Source organism: Geotrypetes seraphini, chromosome 15 (assembly GCF_902459505.1).
Source record: "Geotrypetes seraphini chromosome 15, aGeoSer1.1, whole genome shotgun sequence".
Classification (NCBI taxonomy): Eukaryota; Metazoa; Chordata; class Amphibia; order Gymnophiona; family Dermophiidae; genus Geotrypetes; species Geotrypetes seraphini.
In genome coordinates this window covers 43,888,324-43,915,100 of record NC_047098.1, presented here as the reverse complement: position 1 = coordinate 43,915,100, position 26,777 = coordinate 43,888,324, and the positions used below count along the sequence as shown (strand labels likewise).

The following is a 26,777-nucleotide window of genomic DNA, read 5'->3' as shown; positions in this document are numbered from 1 at the left end:
GCAACATAAAAAGCCTCAACTGGGAAAGAGTTTGAAGGATTTGTTTAAACTCAGACAGACGGTGCTTGGACAAGTCTGGATAAAAGGATGGGAACAATTTCAAAAAATGATTAAAATAGGATGTAAAGACATAATTGTAATTCAAGATCCTGTTCGCCATCATAGAATTTTGGTACAGTCTACGACCAAATTTGTCCATAGTACGTCCTTCATGGCCAGGAGGGACAGTTGCAGACACCTTAGAAGGGTGGGCTTTCTTGAGAGAGGATTCCACCGCCGATTGATGGGAAAGTTGTGATTTCTCAAATCCCTTACAGGGTACAGTATGGTAGCATGATTTCAGCTTTGATGGAATAGCTGTAACTGAATAAGGTGTCTCCATATTTCGGATGAAGGTCTGTTTGAGCACTGGTGTCATGGACAGCCTCAAATTCTCTTTAGGAGGATGCGGAAGCTCCATGTCTGCCAAATATTCCGGGGTATACTTGGAATCTGAATGTAAATCTAAATGGAGAGCTTGCCCCATGTCATAGACAAACTTGGCAAAGAAAGATGATTTGGAAGAAGAAGCTTCCTCAGGAGAGGCAGACCTGGAGCGATGAACTACAGAATAAGAAGGTGAAGCCTCACGTGAATATTGGGAAACAGACTCCGATTCCACCCGTACTGTCACCGAAGAAGCCCCACTACCAGTTTGTGGCGGAGTAAAAGAGTGTTTCCTTTTCAGGCTCCTCGATGGAGATGTTCTCGGAGTCCGAGGAGTGGAATGTCTCGAAGGTAGAGGAGAAACATCTCGAAGTAAAGACCTCGAGGGAGGAGTCCTCGACCTCGAATGTCTTGAAGAGATAGAAGAGGGAAGCTTTGGGTCAGAGTGAGGACAGTGCCTCGAAGAAACCTCCGGTCCCCGACTTAGAAGGAAGGTGTCTCGATGGCCTCGACCTCTGTTTTTGACGAGGCAAAGAGGATCTCGAAGAAAGATCCGGTGATGAATCCGATGAAGAGACTCTTACGAGACCTGCCCCGTGGACGGTGTAGCAGGGTCTCAGTCTGCTGCTCAGGCTGGTCTACTCGAGGCAAGGTCGAAGAAGGCACCAACTGAGCCACTATAGAAGAAATCTGTGTAGTCAAGATGGACTTCAGCACATCTTCAAACATTGGCACCGAGACCAAAGGATTCTGTGGTACAGGTGCTGCCGTGCGCTCCAAGGAGGGCGACCTCGATTTAGAGTATTCCCGAGACTTGGAGGCACGCTTTGAAGAAGGTAGCATCGAGAGATACTCAGGCGGCTTCTTGGACATGGTACCTGGAAAGGAAGCAGGAGACTTACCCCCAGAAGCAGACTTCGAGGACGAGAGCACCGGGGCCTTCGAGGCCGAGGACCCGGAGGTCTTCGAGGCCGAGGCAGGGGTTGAGGCCGAGGTTGTTCCAGAAGACGAGGCCTTAGGTCCCGCCGGTATTGAGACAGTCAAGGCCGAGGCTTTTTCAGGCTCCAATGTTGAATAGCTGAAGAAACCTGTCACAGCGGCGGCGAAAAGCCCGAGGCTGAAGGGTCAGACAGCGATCACAGTCCTCTGGACGATGAGTGTGACCCAAACAGACCATACACCGACTATGAGGGTCGGTGATAGAAATCGTCCTGCCGCATGAATAACAACGTTTAAATCCGGTAAGAGGCCGGGACATAGAAAAAATAAATTCCGTGCCGAACAAAGTGAGCTGTTGGGCCTAGGCCCAAGGCTCACCGGCTGCACAAAAACACACAAAAATATTAGTAGGTTTGTTTTTTTTTTTTTTTTATAAAAGAAAGAAAACTATTGAGCACAGCGACCGAACTTTTAAAAGAAAAAGAAGCAGCCGTGGTGAAGAGAAGGCAGAAATTTCGCTGCGAAGCTAAGGAAAACGTGTCTTCCTGGCTCTGCGGAAAAAACAAACTGAGGATCCTTACAGGAGATGCGCCCCCTAGTTCAGGCAGGAAGGCATGCGCGCCTCAGCACTCGAAAGCTCGAGATCTTCAAGCAAGTTGCTTTCGAGGCTGTCCGCTGCGGGGCTCCGTCGGTGACATTACCCATGTGTGGGAATATGCTGCCTGCTTGTCCTGGGATAATCTGGAAGAGGAGAGAGTGAGCACATACTGGATGGAAGGAGAGGATAAAGAAAAAGAGCACATGCTGGATTGGGGTAAGAGGATAAATTTAGTGAGATACTGGAAGGGGTGAGGGAAAGAGGTGGCAAGCTGTAGGTAGACACAATGAAAGGGAAATTGAGGACTGGAAAGTAAGTAGACAAGAAGTAGAAAACAAATTGAGAAGGAAGAGCAGAAAAGGAAGGGGAAGGAAGAGGAGAGAGAGAGATACCATAGCATTGGGGGAGGGGGGTGAGATACCAGAACTGAAGGGAGGAAAGGAGGAGAGAGATGCTAAAAATCATCTGGGGAGGAAGTGAGAGATGGAAGGGACGAACACAGAGATGCCAGCTCATGGGGGGCAGCGGAGGGAAGAAGATGGGTGCCAGTCCAATGGAGGGGGGAGAGGGAGAGATGGAAGGGAGAGGCAGACAGTTTCTGGTAGAGGCATAGAAATAGAGCAGATGCCATAAGGAAGAGGCATAGAGAAGCATACAATGGATGGTAGGAAGAGAATGACGAGAAGATGAGGAAAGCAGAAACCAGACAACAAAGGTAGAACAATTTGTATTTCTTTTCTTTTTTTGCTTTAGAATAAAGTAGCATTGTAGCTGTGTTCAGTATAAAACTATTAGAGGCTTGTGTGGATGGGATCAGATGGTTTGCGGGGACGGGGACCAAGTTTGCAGGGACGGGACGGAAACGGGGACAAATTTTTCACCCCCGTGTCATTCTTTATTCCCAGGAAGAGATTTAGGATGGTGATCAGCAACACCAGCTGACCCTTGAAAGGAATTCTGCTTAAAGTGGCCTTGGAGTGAGTGGCCCCAGGCCAATAATGGATCCAAAGTGCGCATACACCTGGGAAGAACTCGAATGAGATCATAAAGGGCGCCCACCACATAATCCACGAAATCCATCACAAGCTGGGGACAGATATCTACTTCCGCAGAAGGTACCTTGTGCAAACTTGTGTGACAGGCACGCACCACAAAGGAGGCTGCCACCACCTTGATGCTTGAAGAAGCCATGGTGGCCAATCCAGGTCACTAATACCTGACCAAAACCCAAGGAGTAGCAATATTCCATGCTATCGATACAGGGCAAGCAGTGGCATCCCCCATGTCTTTCTCAATAACAGACTATGGACTTTTCCTCCAGGAACTTGTCCAAACCTTTCTTAAAACCAGCTACACTATCCACTCTTACCACATCCTCTGGCAATGTGTTCCAGAGCTTAACTATTCTCTGAGTGAAAAAAATTTCCTCTTATTGGTTTTAAAAGTATTTCTCTGTAACTTCATCGAGTGTCTCTTAATCTTTGTAATTTTTGACGGAGTGAAAAATCTATCAACTTGTACTCGTTCTACTCCACTCAGAATTGTGTAAACTTCAATCATATCTCCCCCTCAGCGGTCTCTTTTCCAAGCTGAAGAGCCCTAACTTTTTTTTTTTTTTAATACAAGATCCACTCTGTGATTTGGGGAGTTCTTAAAAACACTAATCCATCACTAGGAAGGTCTGTGTGCCAGGTACCCTGCGTCACAGTGAAATCCACCTTAGGTTGCTCAAAAACTGCTGAAAAGCAGAAGCTAGCGGATATAGCTTAAGACATAGCTTGAGAGAGCTGGAAAGAGCAGTCAGGGGTATCCCATTGTTCTGTAACTGGTCCAAGAAGCTGTGGATGGGGGGGAAAAAAAGGGAGGATACCACATTAGAATGATCCATGACTGAACACTGTGACATGGAAAGTGGAGATTCTAACATATAACATAGTAGATGACGGCAGATAAAGACCCGAATGGTCCATCCAGTCTGCCCAACCTGATTCAATTTAAATTTTTTTAAATTATTTTTTTCTTAGCTATTTCTGGGCAAGAATCCAAAGCTCTACCTGGTACTGTGCTTGGGTTCCAACTGCCGAAATCTCCATTAAATCCTACAGCCCATCTACACCCTCCCAGCCATTGAAGCCCTCCCCAGCCCATTCTCCACCAAACGGCCATATACAATTTTAGCTCTTTTAGAATCTCAGCAATAAAATGGTGGATACAGTCATGCTTAAAAGGCTGCTGACGGAGGGTACACACCCAAATCTGGACTATCAGGGCGACCGTGTTGACTAATCCCAGCAAAGGTATCAGACAGATCCAAAATAGAAGCAGTGTCAGGAGACAAAAGTGGCATAATATCTGTATGGCATAATGCAATTGAGCTCTGCCATAGCTGAATGAGAAGACTCCTGAAACGGGATCTCTGCCACTGGCGCAAACGGCTTAGAAGAAACCAATGCGCCCACCGGCTGCATCCAATGAGCTAGATCCAAAGAATACACTTTCCGGGAGGAGCTAAAAAGAGTTCGGTGAAAATTCACTCCTTGTCCACTACTAAGGTGCTCGCACCGTACCAAAAGAATCCCCAGACTCGGAACGCAGGCATTTAGTGCCAAACTCCAGAATGGCCTCTGGGTGAGATTTTTTCCCGAAATCGCAGACCCAGACCAGCTCCCCATCCCTGCAGCATGTGGTACATAGTCGATGATCCGGCACCATCAATGCATATCATAGGAAATTATGGAGGTGTACTTACAGTTTGTGAAGTGCCTGCCTGCCAGCCTGCCAGCTGAATGGAGGAAAATGATTTTCTGCCTCAGAAACTGCTCCAAAATTGCCAAACTTTAAGATCTTCAGACTGCCAGTCAGACAGACACCGACCTTTACCTCCGCCTCCATGGAAACTCTCCAAGTGACCAGGGGTCGGAAACATAACCTGCAGCCTGAAATCTGGAGGGAAATTTTACTCAGGACACATACAGCCTGCGCTTAAATCCCTGACAGAGACATTGGGTAAGCGAACTCCCAGGGGAATGGACCCAGAGTCTAAGAAGGGTGGCACAAGCAGGCTGGCTCCACATATCCACCAAAGCAGCAGCAGTCCAGCTCTGCGGGACTGTATCCTTTCTTCCGGCAGAGGACTCCACATGGGGCCTCAAGGCATTTAAGCCACTAAAAAGAACTTTAAGCGAAAAAATAAGAAAAAGAAGCAGATCATATCCAAAAGACTTCTGCACGAAATTTAAACTACAGGGGGCTCTAACTCTCTCTCTAAAGTGGGAGGAACATGTGCTCAGAAAAGTGTTTGGATTTCTGTAACTCCCAGATTGCAGGAAGGGATTGAATACCTAGCGTATTGAATCCGGAAGGGACACAACAGAACTCCAGTTCCAGGACTTAAACTCCCCTGAGATATCCAAGGGAGAGGAGTCCTTTCAGTGGTGTCAAATTCTTCTTTGTTAAAACTGGAAGTAAATTCTTGTCTGGACAGTGTTCCCTTGCCTACTTTGATACAATTGTCGTAAGTACTACTTTGGGTAAAGATGCTACTATCAAAAATGGGTGGGCAGTAATGACCAGAACAGAGATGAAAATTTAGGGAATTTTGACTCAACTGTGAAAATTCATAGAACAGTATTGATAACATCTTCATAAATCTCAGTCTTCTACTTTTCTAATCTAATCTAAAACTTAAGACTTATATACCGAGTCATCTCTTAACGTAAAGAGCTTGATTCGGTTGACATAAATTAGATTACAAAAAAAGGAATCTACTAGTACTTGTTGAAGCTATTACCTAAAAAATACAGAAACAAATCAGTTTTTAAGATTTTGCGGAAGATTTGAAGAGATAGACAAGACCTTATACAAGGTGGCAGTTCGTTCCACATTGCTGTTAATAGATAAGGAAAGGAACAGGAAATTTTACTGGCAGACTTTATTCCTTTTAAGGATGGAAAAGAGAGCTTATACATGTGAGTTGTTCTTGTACCTGAAGATCTCATAGTGTTTAAGGATAGAGAGATCAAAGGAGCAAAAAAATCCATGTAATATTTTTAAAACTATGCAGGCACATTTAAATTGACCTCTCAATTGAAAGGGAAGCCAATGAAGTTTCTTCAACAAAGGTGACACATGATCAAACTTTTTACCTAAGATCAATCTGGCTGCAGATTGATCTTTTCAAGTTATAGCTACTTTTAATATTAAAGATAGTACGCAGCTACATAATTATTTATAATTGTTACAAAACGTGATAAGACCCAATAAAATTGCATACATTGTATTTGCTGATTACTCACTGTTTGTCACCTCTTGACCTCCAAGAAATATTTAAAAGATATCTTGTCCTTTTCTCAGGCAGACTTTAGCTGTTTCTAATATACATTATTTACCTAGAGGGGTCAAAGTGGAAGTGCCAGAAGGACATGTTCTCAGTTACAATCTGTGTATTACCTTAAAATCTTGAGGTTTTTTTTGAATTTTCCATTGATAAGACAAACAAACCACTTTAGTAGTATCTTTACTGTCTGAAACAGATCAAAGTACAGTATATACTCAAATATAAGCCAACCCCCGAATATAAACCAAGGCAACCTTTTCTCCCCACAAAGGAGAAAAAAAAGATTGACAAATAGAAACGTGTGTGTGTGGGGTTTTAATATTAAAGTACCCAGTTCTACTTCCTCGCTCCCTCTCATGCCCTGCAAGGCTCTTCGCCCAGCCCCCCACCCTACCTGCCTTGCCAGGCTCTGTACCATGTCCCCCTCCCTCCCTATCAGGCTCTACACCCAGCCTCCATCTCTCCCTGACTCTGCACTGTGTCCTCCCTCCCTCCCTTCTCGGCTCTGCACCCAGCTCCCCTCCCTTCCTGCCTGGCACCCAGCCCCCCTTCCTCCATGTCCTCCCGATGCCTTGCACGCCTCCGCCAGGCTTGCCGGGCCAGGACAGGAGGGATCCCTCCCACCTTTTATCTTGGCTGACAAAAAAACCCCTCTTTTACCCAGCATCCCGCCTCCCCCGCATACCTATAAAATCCCTGGTGGTCCAGCGGTGGGCTGAGACCGGAGGGATTCCTCACGCCTCCTGTCCAAGGCTACTGTACCTTCCTTTACCTCCCTCCTCCGCATACCGGCCGATTGTGCCTTCCTTTACCTCCCTCCCGCCTCCTCTGTGTACCTTTTACAATCCCCGTGGTCCAGTGGTGAGCAGGAGCAGCCTTCCTGCACTCCTGCCCCGTGGAGGACTGCTAGTGATTGGCAGCCAATCACTAGCGGCTCTTCATGGGGCAGGAGTGAAGGAAGGCTGCTCCTGCTCGCTGCTGGACCACCAGGGATTGTAAAAGGTACACAGAGGAGGTGGGAGGGAGGTAAAGGAAGGCACAATTGGCCAGGACATAAAGTGGGAGGGAACCCTCCAGTCCCGGCGCACCGCTGGCCCACCACGTCTAATGGCAAGCCTGGCAGAGGTCTGCAACAGGTCCAGGAGGTGGGTGCATACCTTTTACAATCCCCGGTGGTCCAGCGGTGAACCGGAGCAGAAGCGGACTTCCTGCACTCCTGCCCCATGGAGAGCTGCTAGTGATTGGCTGCAGGAGGGCTGTTCCGGCTCACCGCTGGACCACCGGGATTGTAAAAGGTACGCAGAGGAGGCAGAAGGGAGGTAAAGGAAGGTACAGGAGGGATCCCTTCTGTCCCAGCCCACCAGGTCTAATGGCAGGCCCAGCAGAGGCCTGTAACAGGTCCAGGAGGTGGGCGCTGACAGAAATATAAGCCGAGACTTCCATTTTTGGGCCGGCCAAAAATGTCAGCTTATATTCGAGTATATACAGTAAATCTTCAAAATATTCTTATCAGAATTCCTTATTTTGTAGTCAGAAGCTTAATATTTTCCTAATGCTGTCAAGTAGGCTCAATTGTGTAAAAGGCCTTTTAGCTTTGAGAGCTACTTTTTGCCTTATAATTTCAATGTAAATTCTTATTAATATTTGAGTATAATAAAAATGTTTTTGTGGAAACCTTACATTTAGAAAAAAAAATTGATAAAACACTCAAATAAAGTGGTATTTCTAGTAATTTATGCTTGCTGTTGAAGCATTTATTATTACATGTATTATGTAAGAATTGACCAGTCCTGTAATATGGATTTTTGTATATGATTAGCTTTTCCAGTTTTTTGTTTAATATTATGTAATGCTCTTCTCATGAATTACATTTGTTTGTAATTTATTAATCTGAAGAAGAAAACAAGCTTACTCATATTTTGTGTCACAAAAGATGAGACCTTTGTTTTGTCCTGTGCTGCATCACGGGTGTGAACATTTTTGTTAAGAGATGTTTCTTCTAAAAACTGTTTAGATTACACACACATACCATAAGCAAAAGTAGCCTTATTACTCCAAATTGATCAACCACTGCCTTCTTCCTCTTGCTGCTAAAGCAGAGCAAATACATGCCCCCTCCTTTTTGAAGAAAAAAAGACCACCAGTGCATGCATTTTACAACTCAAAATTGATATATCGAGATAATTAAGAGTGTGTCACTGTATGACAAAATAAAATTTACTCAGTATTAAAATTCAGACTCATGAGTGCCGCAGGGAGAAACAAGATGGCAACGAGAGCGGAAGCCTGAGAGAGAGGCACCCTCTCTTGTTCTTGGCCGGCGTTGCTTTTTTTTAAACTAGCAGTTTCTCTTACCTTAGCATGGGTAAGAGAAAAGGAGCCCTTCGCGGCAACCCTCCAGCGGCGGCAGCGGCACCACGTCTGGTGCAGTCCAAAATAGAAGTAGCCTTGGCCCACTCGGGTGAATCTACGGGGGCTACTTCAGGGGCGAGCCCGAATTCGTCGGGCGAACTCAGCCGGCAGTTTCGGGCAATGTTGAGCCCGGAACAGAGGCAGCCACCCCCACAACCCGGAAGCAATGCAGTCTCGGGAGGTCCTGAGGCACCATGGACCCAGGAGGAGTCTTTGATCCTCAGTGAAGGAGGGCTGGTAGCTCCAAGTTCATCTGGAGCCAAAGAAGAAGCTGTTGCAGTATACCGACAGCCTACCCATACTGCAGAAGAGGAGAAAGGAGTTTTGGGAGGAAGTAAGATCATTTTTGGGGTGTTGGAGAAGCCTAAGGTAATAGATATGGAGGCTTTATGGCAGGCCATTTCAGTTATGGACGCTAACCTCAAAATGTCCTTTTCCACTTTAAACACTGATTATGGGACTATCCATTCTAAAGTGGAGCAACAGGGTTTGGCCCTTAAAGATTTAAGTGAGAAAATAGAAAAACAGGAGTCAAGAATTTGTGAAATGGAAACATTGGACTTGGAATTAATTAAAGAAAGAACATTTATTTCTAGAAAAATGGAAAGTTTCGAGAACCAATTAAGGAAAAATAACTTGAGACTCCTAAATTTTCCAAAATGTCCCTTAATTTCACCAATGGAGATGGCAAGAAAGTATTTTAAGGAAATTTTGCTTATTCCCGTTGAAAGTTTGCCACCTATCGTTAGAACTAATTACTTTCAAATTAAGAGACCTGTGGAAGTTTCCACTCCTAATGAGATTCAAGGGACAAACAATGAAAATATGAACTTAACAACTTTTCTGGAAAACTCTTTGGAGGTTATAACGGAAAGGAAAACCCTGTTAATAACTCTTGCTTTGGAAAGTGATAGAGAATATATATTGCGTTTGTATTTTCATCATATTAATAATCAGTTTTTAGGTTCTAATGTTCGAATATTTCCTGATATGTCTTTAAGATCCCAGAGGCGTAGAAAAGAATTCTTGGCATTAAGGCCAAGAGTCTTTGCCCTGGGGGCAAATTTTTTGTTGAGATTTCCTGTAAAATGTTTTGTGTCCTATCAGAACAAGAATTACTTGTTTTTTGAACCTAAACAACTGGTAGGATTTATAGAATCCAAAGAGCAAGTAGTGCCTATGGCTGAGAATGTTTAACCTGCCATGAATGGCTGTAGCACCGCAGATAATTGCCGCTTTCTAGGTTGGATAAGACTGTTCCTATTGTTAATTTATTTTCTAAAAATCTCCCTTCAAAGTTTGTGGACTAAATATATTGGAAGTATAAGTGAATAATCAAAACACTGATTTAAGTGGAGTTGGTTTATAAGTTTTTTCTTTTTAATAACTTCTGTTAATATGAAATACAAGTAATGTATTGCTTGTTTGTATTGATAAAATTGAATAAATAAATAAATGAAAAAAAAAATTCAAACTAATGAGTTCGACACTTAAGTCTGAGGAGCCATGTTTGTTTTAATCAAGTAAGCAAAAACATACAGTAAAAACTTTTCTAGGTATATTAAAAGCAAGAAGCCGGGAAGAGAATCTGTTGGACTGTTAGATGACTGAGGGATAAAAGGGGCTCTCAGGGAAGACAAGGCTATAGTGGACAGATTAAATGAATTCCTTGCCTCGGTCTTCACTGAGGAAGATGTGGGGAGTTACCAGTGCTAGAAGTGATATTCAATTCTGAAGAATCAGAGAAACTCAAATATATTTCTAACATACTGGATGATGTAATGACAAACTGAGTAGTAGTAAATCACTTGGACCAGACTATATATATCCCAGAGTGCTGATAGACTTGAAAAATGAGCTTGCAGAGCTACTGTTAGTAATTTGTAATTTCTCTCTAAAATCCAACAAAGTACTGGAAGACTGGAGGGTGGCCAACATGAGGCCAATTTTTAAAAAGGGTTTCAGAGATGATTTGGGAAATTAAAGACTAGTGAGTCTGATATCAGTGCTAGGCAAAATGGTAGAGACTATTATAAAGAACAAAATGATAGAACATATAAATAAGCATGGATTAATGAGAGAAACCAACAAGGATTTAGTTAAGGGAAATCTTGCCTCACCAATCTATTGCATTTCTTTGAAGGGGTGAATGAACATGTGGATAAAGGTGAGCCAGCTGATATTGTGTATTTGGATTTTTAAAAAGCATTTGACAAGGTACGTCATGAAAGACTTCTGAGAAATTAGAAAGTCATAGGATAGGAGGTCCTATTATGGATTAAAAACTGGTTGAAAAACAAAACACAGAGTAGGTCAAATGGTCAATAATCTCAATGGAGAAGGGTCAATAGTGGGGTTCCCCAAGGGTCTGTGTTGGGACCGGTGCTTTTTAACATTATTTATCAATGATCTAGAAATGGGAATAAATAGTGAGAATTAAATTTGCTGATGACACAAAGTTGTTTAAAGTTGTTAAATCGCAAGAGGATTGTGAAAAATTGCAAGAGGACCTTGTGAGACTGAAAATCAAAATGGCAGATGATGTTTAATGTGAGCAAGTGATTCATGTGGGAAAGAAGAATAGCTACGTGATGCTGGGCTCTCTGTTAGGAGTCAGTATTCAGGAAAAGGATCTAGGTGTCATTGTTGAGGATACGTTGAAACCCTCAGCTCAATGTGCAGTGGCAGCTAAGAAAGCAAATATAGTAGAATCTCAGCTATCTGGCACCCATGGGGATTGGTGGATACCAGGTAACTGTTTTTCTGGTTAATTGAGAGTGTGTTAGATACCTTGTCCAACAGTCTCAATTACCCCCCTTCCGCCCCAAAGCACCAGCGGTCCTGAGCCGCAAAGCCCTCCTTCCTCCCTCAAGTTCCAAAGTGACAGAAGCAGGCGACATCCTGAATTGCAAACCCTCTCACTCCCTCCCTATCTCCCTTTCTCATCCGAGTGCAGTCGGTCAGCAGGAAGAAGCCTCAAAACAGGCTGCTCGCAGCCAGCTCTGGCAGGACCTTTCCTCTGATGCGTCGGAAGTGACACTTCAAAGGAAAGGACTTGCCGGGGCTGGCTGTGAGCCTTGCTGCCCGGCTGCACTCAGGTACGGAAGGGAGGGAGGGTGTAGGTTCATGCATCAGGACCACCGACAACTTATGCCACTAAGGGGCTTGAGGGAGGGAAGAGGGCTTTGTGGTTCATGACTACTGCCACGCTGATGCTTTGGAGCAGGGAGGGGAGGGGCATTTCTCAGCTGCTTAGGGGCTTGAGTGATGGAGAAAGCGGGACTTTGCGGCTCAGGACACTGCTGCACTGATGCTTTGGGCTGGAAGGGAGGTGGGGGTTTGAGGCTCAGGATTGCTGCCGCTTGTAGTTCTTCAAGGCTTGAGGGAGGGAGGGAGGTTTGTGGCTTATGACCACTGCTGCTTCGGAGGCCATTTCCCCCCCAGTTGTTTTTTTTTTGCCTATTGGGTGAGAGATCCGGTTAACTGAGATTCTACTGTAGAATTTTAGGAATTATCAGGAAAGGAATGGAAACAAAGATGAAAATGTTATAATGCCCTTGTATTGCTCTATGGTACAGTTGCAGCTCAAATACTATGTGCAGTTCTGGTGCTGTATCTAAAAAAAAAAGATATAGCAGAATTAGAAAAGGAACAGAGAAGGCAACAAACATGACAAGGATGAGACAACTTCCCTGTGAGGAAAGGCTAAAGTGGCTAGATCTCTTCCGCTAGGAGAAGAGATGGCTCAGGAGTGATATGATAGAGGTCTATAAAATAATGACTGAAGTGGAAAGGGTAGATGCGAATTGCTTGTTCACTCTTTCCAAAAATACTAGGACTAGGGGCATGTGATGAAGCTACTAAGAAGTAGATTTAAAACAAACCGAAGAAAATATTTGTTCACACAATGTGCAATTAAACTCTGGAATTCATTGCTAGAGAATGTGGTGAAATCAGTTAGCTTAGTGGGGTTTAAAAGGAGGAAGTCTGTAGGCCATTATTGAGATGGCTTGGGGACAAATCACTGCTTACTCCTAGGATAAGCAGCATAGAATCTGTTTTATTACTTGGGATCTAGCTAGGTATTGACCACTGTTGGAAACAGGATGCTGGGCTTGATGGACCTTCGGTGTGTTCCAGTATGGCAATTCGTGTGTTAAGCGGATGAAATTTAATGTGGACAAATGCAAAGTGATGCACTTTGGGAAGAATAACCCGAATCACAGTTACCGGATGCTAGGGTCCACCTTGGGGGTCAGCGCCCAAGAAAAGGATCTGGGTGTCATCATAGACAATACGATGAAACTGTCCACCCAATATGCAGTGGCCAAAAAAGCAAACAGGATGCTAGGAATTATTAAAAAAGGGATGGTTAACAAGACTAAGAATGCTATAATAATGCCCTTCTATTCTCTCCATCTCCCTTGGAAAATGTACAGATATCCTTTTGTAATCCACCTTATTTAACTCTTTTGTAATCCGCTTGAACCGCAAGGTAATGGCGGAATAGAAATCCGTAATGTAATGTAATAATGCCCCTGTATCACTCCATGGTGCAACCTCATCTGGAGTATTGCTTTCAATTCTGGTTTCCTTATCTCAAGAAAGATATAGTGGTGCAAGAAAAGGTTTAAAGAAGAGCGACCAAGATGATAAAGGGGATGGAACTCCTCTCGTATGAGGAAAGACTATAATGGTTAGGGCTCTTCAGGTTGGAAAAGAGTCCACTGAGGGGAGATATTACTGAAGTCTAAAAATCCTTTAGTGGACTAGAACGGGTACAAGTGAATCGATTTTTCACTCCATCAAAAATTACAAAGACTAGGGGACACTCGATGAAGTTACAGGGAAATACTGTTAAAACCAATAGGAGGAAATTTTTTTCACTCTGAGAGTAGTTAAGATCTGGAACGCATTGACAGAGGTTGTGGTAAGAGCGGGTAGTATAGCTGGTTTTAAGAAAGGTTTGGACAATTTCCTGGAGGAAAAGTCCATAGTCTTATTGAGAAAGACATGGGGGGAAGCCACTGCTTGCCCCAAATGGGTAGCATGGAATATTGCTACTCCTTGGGTTTTGGCCAGGTATTAGTGACCTGGATTGGCCACCGTGAGAATGGGCTACTGGGCTTGATGGACCATTGGGCTGACCCAGTAAGGCTATTCTTATGTTCTTAAGCAGTTCTGCCTCTTACAACTTGCTGAAAAAGATATATCAAAGCATCTAAAAGTATCAAATAAATGTATCTCAAAGTGAGACACAATGATACCTCTAATTTTCTTTAAGAGAACTACAGTGTTCTTAAATCCTTACTCAGAATGGTTCTCTAGGTACAATGTCTCAGAGGATCATAATATCCATTAAAACCTGTGGCACAAATAGTAAAACGTCTCAGCTGATAACCATTTCCATCTATAGAGTTAAATTCCTTGTGTGACAGTCCAAGTTAGACATCACCACATTTTAAAAAATGACCTATGATTGTAATTTGACACTATTTTTTGATAATCTAGTATGTCTCCTTATAGTGGTATTTGAGCTCTTTCCTTCAATATGCATTGTTATTGTATGTCAGACTGATACATTTTCTAGTCCCGCAAAAACACTGTGTGTATTCTGGACAAGTTTTATCAGTATCTGGGAGACCCTATGGTTTGGAGGAATATATCATATACAAAGTTTTGAATTCTTAGATCCACTCTGCAGAACAAAACCTGCAATACAAGATTTTCCTTTGGAAATGAAAGGTGGCAGGACACTATAAAAGATAGTTGCCATTCCCACTATACTGGATAGTGAGAACAAATCATCCAAAACCCTTTAAGATGCTATTTATTATCTGCATCAAAATAGACCTGAGTAAGAGCTGAATCCCTTTCAAAATCTTCAGCTCTTGCATAGTAACAGCATTCTGAAGATGTCCCAAGTTTCAAGATACAAGATTATGCTTATTACATAAGACCAGTGAAGTTGCCATTTTTATATCTTTTCATTCAGTCCTGAATGGGTGAATGTTAATCATATTTCTCATTCTCTGGAATTAACCTTCTCAAAATAGACCTCCTGCACATTTAAAGAGAGTGTAATCATACAGCATCTCCATCTTTTTAAAGTTTTGTTGGTTAAACTAAACATTACCAAATCAGAACTATTTGACAATTTATAAAAACTTGAGAAGTGCGATCTAAGTGAATTAATTACCTCTTCTCCCCACCAATCTTCTCAATTTTCCCAAGAGACAAAAAGGGAAGATTAGGTATTTACCTCGATAATCCTTCTGTTAACACAGCATATGAGTTTTGACAGTAGGTGACTATCCCATACTTGCGAGTTGGCTGCAAGAGGGTGAAATCTACATTTTTCAGCTCTGCCTCATTCTCCAGTACTGTTGAACCTCCTTTAGTTAATACCAAAACAATTGAACAGCATCAAAAAAATAGAAAACAAGGAGGGGTTCTCACCACAAATACAGTTCTGTTATACTCCATAATAAATATCAAACAAGGTTAAACAACATCTGAAATAAATTAGGGTGCAAGAACCAAAAACCACCTACCAAAAATTCAACATGCATTAACCACATGAAGCTCGGAGTGTCTCCCATTGAAGCACCCTCCCTTCATTCTTCCATTTTTTAAAACCAACAGCATGAAATCTTCAGTGGTGGACACTGAACTCTGATCTAGCAAATATGCATGCGAATCCTAGACTGACAGGGCGGGTCTCATATGCTGTATTAACAGAAAGAAGATCATCGCGGTAAGTACCTAATCTTCCCTTCTGTCATGCAAAGCATGAGTCCTAACAGTAGGTGACATACCAAAGCAGTCTCCTGACTCTAGGGCGGAACAGATGAGTCTGCCCTTATTACCAAGGAACCAAATTCAGTATCTCCTCTCGCTGCTAAGAACATAAGAATAGCCTTACTGGGTCAAACTAATGGTCCATCAAGCCCAGTAGCCTGTTCTCACGGTGGCCAATCCAGGTCACTAGTACCTGACCAAAACCCAAGTAGTAGTAATATTCCATGCTATCGGTACAGGGCAAGCAGTGGCTTCCCCCATGTCTTTCTCAATAACAGACTATGGACTTTTCCTCCAGGAAATTGTCCAAACCTTTCTTAAAACCAGCTACGATATCCGCTCTTACCAAATCCTCTGGCAATGCGTTCTAGAACTTAACTATTCTTAGAGTGAAAAAAATTTCCTCCTATTGGTTTTAAAAGTATTTCCCTGTAACTTCATCGAGTGTCCCCTAGTCTTTGTAATTTTTGATGGAGTGAAAAATCGATCTTTTCTACTCCACTCAGGATTTTGTAGACTTCAATTATATCTCTCCTCAGCCGTCTCTTTTCCACGCTGAAGAGCCCAAACTGTTTTAGTCTTTCCTCATACGAGAGGAATTCCATCCCCTTTATCATCTTGGTCACTCTTCTTTGAACCTTTTCTAGCACCACTATATCTTTCTTGATATAAGGAGACCAGAATTGAATGCAATACTCCAGATGAGGTCACATCATGGAGCGATACAGGGGCATTATAACATTCTTAGTCTTGTTAACCATTCCTTTTTTAATAATTCCTAGCATCCTGTTTGTTTTTTGGCCGCCGCTGCACATTAGGTGGAAGGTTCCATCGTATTGTCTATGATGACACCAGATCCTTTTCTTGGGCGCTAATCCCCAAGGTAGACCCTAGCATCCGGTAACTGTGATTCAGGTTGTTCTTCCCAATGTGCATCACTTTGCATTATCCACATTAAATTTCATCTGCCATTCAGGAAAGACGGACTCCACCTCAGCAGAGGCAACATCAAGAGGGAAGTTGAGAAGTTTTTAAACTAGGAAGAAGGGGAAAGCCGACAGTCAACCGAGAGAGGGAGTCAATGATTCAGGAACCGGTATACTCGGAGGATACCGTGCAGGAAGATGGAGGGGAAGATTCACCAGTTCGCAGACAAGACAGACCGAAAGGGACACAAGAGGGAAGGACACGCAAGAAGGGAACAGGCTGCAAACTCAAGTGTATGTACACGAATGCAAGGAGCCTTAGGAATAAGATGGGTAAATTAGAAGCTGTGGCACAAAAGGATAACGTTGACATCATTGGCATCACGGAAACATGTTGGACTGAGGAAAATGTCTGGGACACGGTGCTACCGGGATACAAACTATACCGCAGAGACAGAGTGACTCAAAAAGGAGAAGCATTGCCATATACATCAACGAGGGAATTGAATCTACTGGAGAGAACATGCCACAACAGACGGATAAGTTAGAGTCTCTATGGGTCAAAATTCCGGGAACAAATTGACCGGAAATGAGGATAGGCATCTACTACCGAACCCCAGGGCAGTCCGAAGAAATTGACGGAGAAATGACGGATGAGATTAAACGCAACTGCAAGGGAGGCAACGCAGTTATCATGGGCGACTTCAACTATCCGGGAATAGAATGGAACCTAGGCACCTCTGGCTGTGCTAGAGAGACCAAGTTCCTGGAAACGGTAGGCGATTTTACTTCCCTAGCAATCTCCGATGTAACATTTAACCAGTCAATGTTGGGGTAATTGAAATCACAGACTTCCACTATACATACTCTATAGTCACAAACACTATTTACTCAATGCATAAAAAAGGAAGAGTATAAATAAAGGCCAATCACACACACAATCATCAGATAGACTTCATGGGTTAAAAAACCCCCTCTAATTTCTTAAATATTCAAACAATCAGCCATTTCTTCTTCCAATCATATGATGCAGAGAGTCATTTCAATACTTGCAGGGAAAGACTCAGTATACCACAAAGGCACAATTATTAATCAACAGAGCGCAGTCAAAGGCAAAAAGTGCCAAAAAAACCCCACAAACACTTAGCTGTTATAAAGCGATGCAGTTGCACAGTTTGAATTACCACTCCCGCTTCCGTAATCCTGAGAAATGGATCTCTGTAAGACAAAGCCTGTATCTCCGAGATTCTCCTCGTGGAGACGATGGCCACCAAAAATACCATCTTCACTGTCAAATTCAGCAAAGATGCCTTCCACAAGGGCTCAAACAGTGCCCTGCTGAGGCCCCTCAGTATGATGTTCAAATTCCAAGAAGGTTGCCTTAACGGGTGTCTCAATCTGAGTGCCCCCTTCAAAAATCTGCCTTTATCTGGATGCGAAACCATGGATCCCCTTTCTAGATAGGCTCAAAAACACAAGAGACCTGCTATCTACACTTTAAGGGACCCTACTGCCAGTCCCTTTTTCAGACCGGCCTGTAGAAAGGCCAAAACTACCGACACTGGTGCGCCAGAGGATTTATCTGATCCTTCACACACCACTGCTGAAATAATCTCCAGGATTTAGCATTTGCTGCAATAGTTGATGTTTTTTTTGCTTCGAGGAGGGTAGCAATAACCACCTGCTTGAGTATCTGAATAAATGCATGTAAACCGTTCTGAGCTCCCCTGGGAGAACTGTATAGAAAATTGAATGAATAAAATAAATAAATAAGCCCTGCTGGACCGAAACCAGGACTAAACGGCATGCGCTCAAGCACCTGATAAATCAGGATGCAAGATAGCTTCAAAAGGAAACAGACCCAAAGTGCCAAAAAAAAAAAAGGCAAGAAGGCCGGCTGGACAGGAACCCCATGCCAGCTACAGAGTTCTGACAGAGTCTGCATCCTCTCCCAGGCAGAGCTGCCCCCAGGGTCACTGGGGGTCCTCCCTAGCACCAAAAGCCTTGGATTCAAAAGACAAAAACCCAAAAAATTAGAAACACTTCTCAACTTGCTTGCAGAGCTCCACACTGGAGTAGGCGGCAGAGCTGATAAAATGTAAATTTTACCCTCCTGCAGCCAAATCACAAATTGTGTAACAGAAAAAGCTTTAGCATTTGCAAAATTGCTAATTGAAAAAACCCCCCAAACCTATAAAATGACTCCACTCATTCCTAATGAGATCAACTTGTACAGCTAGGTCAACACATTTTATTTTCTAAACACCACTATGAAAAATAACCAAATTGTCAGTCCTCTCACATTAAGTAATCAAGGTTTTTACATCAGGGGAGGAGTGGCCTAGTGGTAGAGTTGCTGCCTCAGTACTCTGAAGTTGTGGGATCAAATCCCAGTGCTACTCCTTGTAACCCTGGGCAATTCACTTAATTCTCCACTGTCCTGGGTACAAAATAAGTACCTGTATATATGTAAACTGCTTTGATTATATAACCACAAAAGGTAATATACAAGTCCCATTCCCTTGTATGTGTCACAGTCTGTTCAACCATTTATCTTAAAAAGGAAAAAGGGGAATACTGTACATTTTATGTCGTTTTTCACTTACCAAGCTGTGTCCTCCATAAAGATTCCCTCTCTCTCCAACTGCATGAAGAGTTCTCCCCCTAATAAGTGAAGAAAACACTTTTATTTATTGTAGACCAAAAGGTCTCTCGCTAACACATTAAAAAATAGGTTTAAGATGTTTCTAACCATTTCTGTGTATCCTTTAACTTTGGTGGGAAGAAGGACACTACCGTACATGTTTACTATGAATGTTTCAGTACTTACGAGTACAGATATTCTGAACAAATATTCTAAGTTCACAATGTTTCTGCTGGGGATTTTCTGAATACCATAAATATTCTGAAGTGTTTTGGTATTTAAAGTGATAGCAGAAATGGCTATAGATATAATGAAAAGACCTCCAAGCAAGGATATAGTTAATGTCCCAGCCTGATTGCAAGGCATCCAGCTACATCAAAAACTTCTTTATAGCTCTTAGTACCAATAGGCAAAACTGTTCAGTGAACACCACTAGCTATCACATCTCCCATATGAGAACATTCATATTAAGCACGGGCAAAGGTGAGAAACATATCTGCAGTACAAGGGGAGGCCAAACCATATACCAACTTACGATTCAGATCAATCAAAAAGGTACAAGTCCAACACATGCAAGTCCAACGCATATGTTTGACTTTCATACTATGTAAAGAAATTGTCTTATTACTGCATGAAGAATGTGCCCATATTAAAAATTGCCTTATCTTCATTTATAGCCTTACTCCAGCTATCATATCACTAACTCAAAATATATATGTCTTATTTTATTTGAAGACCTTACTCCAATTATCTTGTTGTTAATCTATATTGTGTTTGCAAACTTGTAACCCGTTCTAGGTTCTTTTGGGAGGACTGGCTAAAAATTAATAAAACAAACAAGGGCCCACAAGGGCCTGAACAAAAAACTTGATTAAGCAATATTTTTGTAGCTGGATTCCTTGCAAAAAAATGTTTACTTTTATTTGAAAAATCTGTTTTAAACAATGAGGTGGTATGTAGATTTTTTAGAAAATGCCATTTCCAGAAGACCCTTTGACAGTGTCTGCTAGGAGCACATACTGACCACTGAGATACTCCAGGATGAGGTAGAGTTTCCCTCCCGTCTGAAACGCATAAATCAAATCTACAATGAAAGGATGCTTCACTTCTTCCAGGATGTTCCGTTCTGCTTTTGTGTGAGCTGTGTCTTTCGCATTCCTTACAATCATTGCCTATAGAACATGGAAGAACGATATACCTTTAAAATGACAGCCTGCTTTTGATAAACATAAGTCACACAAGAGACTCCCACTGCACTTTACTATCTCAAGACCCAGCAAAAAGTACAAAGAGCAGAAATGGCAAGAGTCACAGAATAGGAGGGTTTTAAAAAAAATATTTCATCTTGAACACAAAAGACAAACAGGCAGGAAACTGACTTAGGAAAATCCATTGCTTATTCCTATGATAAGCAGCATAAAATCCGTTTTACTCTTTGGGATCTTGCAAGGTACTTGTGACTTGGGTTGACCACAGTTGTAAATAGGATACTGAGCTTGATAGACCTTCAGTCTGTCCCAATATAGCAATTCTTAAGTTCTTATGAGAGGCGCAAAAGAAAAGAAAATAAAAGGATGTTTAGCTTGAAGTAACAAAAGGATTCTGGTGTAGGCCATAGATCTTTGTTTGTATATGTTCCCTTAAAATTGTGGTTCTTTGTCAAAATGTAAAATTTTGGCAGAGAAAACTCAAGACAACCAGATTTATGATGACAAAATTTGATGCTTTTAAAACTCGGTAAAGACTATAGGAAATCTCAGTAGAAAGATGATCTGATGGAAACTAAATTGCAGTCATTAACCAAAAGAAACCAATCTGGCTATGCTACTGGAGAAAGAGACAGTGAAAAAGCAAGTAATACTAAAAAAAGATTAGGTTCTTACCTCAATAATTTTCTCTCTTGTAGATGTGTCTATTGGTCCTGAACACTAGGGTCTTGTATCTGAACTAGCAAGTTGCTTGCAGAAAACTGTCAATCATGTTTTCAACTCCACCTCCTTCCCAAGGAACTGCTCTTGCTCCCTCAATTTGTACAAAAGCAAATCAAGTAGCACTGTAATGAAAGATATAATTGGAAGAAGGGAAACGGAGAAAATCCCCGACATCACAATACTGCTCTGCTCTGTAATAAACATTACAACATTGAAACTTGTGCAACCAGCACTAACCATATATACAGTAGAGCTCATATATAGCTTGTATAAAACTGTGTATAGACTACTCGTATCTTCTGCAATCAAGCAGAGACTTAAACTAGACTGTATGGTCTTGAGGATGTTCTGAAGCATCTTTTTTTTTTTTTTTTTTTTTTAATATCTTCTCAGCTCCTCTTAGAGACAGAGAAATCTTAAGGCAGACAAAGCCCATTCACAGGGTGGGACATCAGGAACTCTAGCCAAAACAAAGGAAAAACCAAAAGGCCTGCAGGAAAAATCATACAATAAAAACAAAAGGAAGGACTTCAGAGATGATGTACAAGGCACAGGAACTTTATTGAAGTTAATAAAATGCTATTGTCCAAATGATGGCTCTCTTAAGAATACAGGACCCAACATGGACCCAACTCTTTCAGGGGTCTGGGATGTACATTATCTCTGCAGTCCTCCTTCCTTTTGTTTTCATCAGGACCACTAGACATATCTACAGGAAAGAAGATTAAAGAGGTAAAAACCTAATCTTTCTTTTTCTAGTGCAATTTGTATAGTGGTCCTGAATGCTAAGGACATACCCAAAGCAATCCCGAGTCTAAGGTGGGCCTGTCTTCAAAGTGGCTGAGCCTGTCTTCAAAACGGAGGACCTGAAAGTGACATCTTTCCTAGCTGCTACATCCAACCTAGAGAACCTGGTAAAGGGTATGAAGGGTAGACCATGTAGCCGCTCCACAAATCAGCTCAGGCAAGACAGCCTTAGTCTCCACCAAAGAGTCAGAAACCCCTTTAAAGGAGTGCACGTCAAAGCATTAGCTGAATATCACAACCTACAAATGCGGATGAAATGGCCATTTTAATCCATCTAGAAAAGCGAGGCTTTAGACGCCAGCATCCCTTTCTTGGTCAGAACAAAACAGAGATCTGAAAGAAAAACTCATTGTTAACTTCGAGGTACCGAAGAAGCACTCACTTGACATCCAGCAGATGCAACGCTTTATCCCTTTTCTTTGACCCCGTAGGGCAAAAAGCAGGCAGCCTTTCAGAATGATGTGGAAGGCCGAGACTACTTTGGGTAAGAAGGATGGAACCATGCATAAGGAGAGTCCTACTTCCATGATCCTAAGGAACAGCTCCCTGCAGGAAAGAGCTTGTAACTTGGAAACTTGTCTCAATGATGTAATCATTACCAGGAACATTGTCTTGACTGTAAGGGAAGCCTCCCATAATGGCTCATATGGAGCAGTACCGAGACTTTGCAACATGATGAGGTTCCAGGAAAAGAAAGGGGAACGCACAAGAGGGCACAACCACAGAGCCCCTTTAATGAACTGGGAAACATCTGGGTGAGAGGCCAGGGAGCCTCATTTCCCTTGAGCTTGGAAAAACGAAAGCCCTGCTACCCCAATCATGAAAGATCACAAAGGCCCAATAGATAGCCCCTCCAACTACAGACCTATCGCTTCAATACCAATATACGTTAAAATAATAGAAGGCCTAGTTGCACAATACCTCACCAACTACCTGGAAAACCGTAACCTACTTCACCCCTCACAATCAGGTTTTCGAACCAACCACAGTACAGAAACATTACTTGTATCACTACTAAATACAGCCCGACAACACATCAGTAAAGGAAAAAAGATGATGTTAGTACAACTTGACCTCTCCGCTGCATTTGACCTAGTTGATCACTCCTTATTACTACAGATACTTGATGCCATAGGGATCTCAGGCAAGGTCTACAATTGGTTTCAAGGATTCCTCAAATCAAGAACCTATAGAGTAAAGTCCAATGATACCAAATCAGAACCATGGTCCAATCCCTGCGGAGTTCCCCAAGGATCACCTCTCTCACCTACACTCTTCAACCTAGGAGCCACTTTACACAACCTTAATGTCACAGCCTTCAGCTACGCAGACGACATCACCATACTCCTCCCCTTCGACCCATCAGAAACCACCACCACAGCAAAGCTGGAAACAACCCGAGATACAGTAGAAAAATGGATGATGGACCACAAACTGAAACTAAACTCAGAAAAAAACAAAATTCCTTTTGCTAGAAAAGGCCAAAACTCCTACCATCACAGAACTGAAGATCAAAAATACCAAATGCCTGATACAACCCGAACTCAAAATCCTAGGAGTAACGATAGACAGATGTTGCACAATGCAGGCCCAAATCAACAAGACAACCCAGAAAGTGTTTCTAACCATGAGAAATCTACGTAAAATCAGAAAATTTTTCAACCCAGCACAATTCAGACTAATTGTCCAATCCCTAGTCTTAGGTTTGCTGGACTATTGCAACTCCCTCTATCTACCTTGTCCAGCCTTTATGATAAAACAACTTCAGACCATACAAAACACCGCCCTCAGACTGATATACTCCCTGAGAAAACATGATCACATTACAACTGCCTTTTTAGACTCTCACTGGCTACCCATACAAGCACGAATTCAATTCAAATTCTACTGCCTATTATTCAAAGCGTTAAACGGCTCTTCCCCCTCCTACCTAAATAACCGCTTAAACCAGATCTTCACCTCAAGACACAGAAGAACCCCGAATCCTTTTGCCTTCCCCCCACTCAAAGGCACACAGCGCAAGAAAATGTTTGACAACCTTCTAGCAACACAAGCAGCAAAACTCAACCATATCATCTCCAACCTACTGACGACAACGGACGACTTCAAAACATTTCGAAAAGAAATCAAAACCCTGCTCTTCAAAAAATTCATCCAAACATCTTAACCCTCCTTCACCTTACCTCCAGATAATTCTCCCCTAATAAAATCCTCCCCAAAACACCTACTAAATAAACAGATCCCTGAAATGTTTTGTAACCTTACCTACTCTAACTGTAATCTATCTGTCTATATCACACAGTCCTGCAATGTCAATTTACTATCCAACTCGTAAGTTCCCCTCGGAATCTACCCAGCTATCTCTCCGCTGTTATAATAAAAAAATTTGCATCTTCACTGGAAAATGTCCAGTCAAATCTTTTGTAATCCGCCTTGAACTGCAAGGTATAGGCAGAAAAGAAATTTGTAATGTAATGTAATGTACCTGCACTTTGAGAGAACCTACCGAAAGCCCCTTCTGAAGTCCTTCCTGCAAAAGGACCAGGGCTACCAAGATCGGGCTCGTAAGTGCTCTACATCCTTCACCACACACCAGCACTGAAAGGACTTCCAGACCCTAGCATAGGCTGCCACTTCTTCTCTTAGTTCTGAAAACATAGTGACAACCAACTCTGAATAATCCTTGTCTGTCAGGTCTGCCCACTCAAGAGTCACTTTGTAAACCCAAAACGTTCCGGATTCTCAAAGAACCGGTCCCCGAGTGAGACAATCCACTTGGACTGGCAGTCTGAGGCCTTCGTCCCTCTGGAGATGGACTAGGACCACATACCATGGTCTACGAAGCCAACTGAGTGTCACTAGTACTACCAATCTGGATGGATCGCAATCCTGTGAACAACTTGACCGAGCATGGGCCATGGGGAAAAACATGAACAGCTTGTTCCCCAGCCGCGGTTGGAGCAACACGTCTGATCCATTGCTTCTGAGCTCTTATCAATAGCTGTAAACACAAGGCACCTAGGCATTAACCACCAAGGGCATAAGATCCAGCTGTGGAGGCCCCCACCACCATACTAAGGCATTGAATGCCTGTGGACCATTCCCTCGGATCGAGAATCTGCCAACTGAGAAATTTGACCTGAACATTTTTGTGGCCAAGAGAGCCTGCAAGCAAGCTTCCACTTACCAGAAAACAATGGGGTGAACCTGTAGCCTCCTTGCCTGTTGACATATGCTACCTCCATCGCATTGTCTGAGAACTGTCTTGCCTTCCAAAGACTTCTTCAGTGCCAGAAATGCTAGTCAAAATGACTCAGAGTTCCAGGCAATATATGAATCACTTCAGCTGAGCCCAAATCTAACATCCCTGGACTGGGGGGGATTCAGTTGCAATGACCCTCCCTCCCAACCGTAGAAGCTGGTATCAGTTGTTAGTATTGCCTAGCAGATGTGAAGAGGCATGCCCCTGGAAAAGGCAGCTGTCTGTAGACACCACCGCAGGCTGCTCTGCGCTGCAGGTAGCCAGGGAAGCAGCTGTTATAGCGAGGCTGTCTGAGGGGACCAGCAAGAGAGGAGATAATCTTGGAGGGGTCACATATGCACTGTGGCCCAAGGAATTACTTCTATGATTGCCACTATCGACCCCATTACTTGCAGATAATGACACGCCAAGGTAGCTGGCCTGTAGCAGCTACGGAGTCTGTGGGAGAAACACTTGGTCTAAGGCCTTTTCAAACAAGATTCCCAGGTATTCCAGGTGCCCATTCAGTTCCAGCTGACTCTGCTTGAAATTGACTCTCCTTCCCAAATCCTGGAGAAGTTACATCACTCTCGAAACCACCAACTCGTCTTCCACCTTGGACAGAGTTCTGGTGAGCCTATTTTCCAAAATATGGGTGACCTGGAATCACAGTTTTGTGGAGGTGCGCTGCTATCACCACCATCACCTTGGTAAAGGTGCGAGATGAGGTGACCAGTCCAAAGGGGAGCTTGGAAAACTGGAATTGCTGCTCCAGTACTTGAAAATGCAACTACTTCCTGTGGGTCGGGAAGATAGGAATGTGAAGACAGGCCTCTGTCAAATCAAGGGAGGCATGAAATTCTCTCGGCGCCAGTGCCACTATGATCAACCGTACCGACTCCATGCAGAAGTGCAGTACCTTCAGTGCCGCATTAACCGACCTGAGGTTCAAAATTGGCCTCCAGAAGTCTGAACCTGGCTTTGGCCCAATAAAATATCTGCCTGAGCCTGATTCTGTGTCCAGGGCAGGCTCTATGATCCGAAGAGCCAGTACCCCTTTGCTCCGTAGCCCAAACTTTGAGGGCTCTCTTCAGCCAGTCAGCCGGAGAATTTACAAAGCGGTCTGGTGGGGTGGGGGGGGGCACATAACTCATTTGCACCCCTCCCAGACAACATCCAGAAACCAGCGGTCTGGCCCAATCAGACTAGACCCCCTAAGAGACAGACGGTCTGTACTCTAACTGGGGAAGCTTGGCCCCTCTCCTGGCATCACTGCGCATACCTAGATGTGTGAAAGCCCAAAGCTAGCTGTCTCCTGCCCCTGCTGAATCTCAGATGTAGTCTCTGAAAGGTGTCTGTGTCGTTTGGCCTTCCATATATGTACAGAATATTTGGGAGCCTCAAACACTGCACCATCCTGAACTCTGGGCCATTCAATGTCTGCTGTCATCGCACGTCCATCAGGTCTTCTTGGTCCTTGCCAAAGAGCATCTGCTCCTGAAAGGAAAGCCTGCTAAGCATAGCTTTAGAGGTAAAATCTCCTGGCCCTTGTCTGATCCAGAGCATCCAATCAGGCGGAGATAACATAGGCCAAGACCTTGCTCATATCTCCAATAAGATCAAACAGAGCATCCGTAATATAATTCACTCCAAAGCCTTCAGGTCTGAGGACCAAGACAGGCAGGTGCAACAAGCACATGTCAAAAAGGAGCCAAA

At 43.1% G+C, this 26,777-nt stretch overlaps 1 protein-coding gene across 1 annotated transcript in view; it reads right to left on the bottom strand.

Annotated features, from left to right (window-relative positions):
• Positions 1 to 26,777, bottom strand: part of RPS6KB1 (ribosomal protein S6 kinase B1) — a 142,766-nt gene that overhangs the window by 82,687 nt on the left and 33,302 nt on the right. The window contains exons 5-6 of the mRNA XM_033921296.1: positions 20,107 to 20,254; positions 19,045 to 19,102 (exon numbers count right to left, since the gene is read on the bottom strand). Coding sequence (XP_033777187.1) covers positions 19,045 to 19,102; positions 20,107 to 20,254 — 206 coding nt within the window. The remainder of the gene's footprint in view (positions 1 to 19,044; positions 19,103 to 20,106; positions 20,255 to 26,777) is intronic.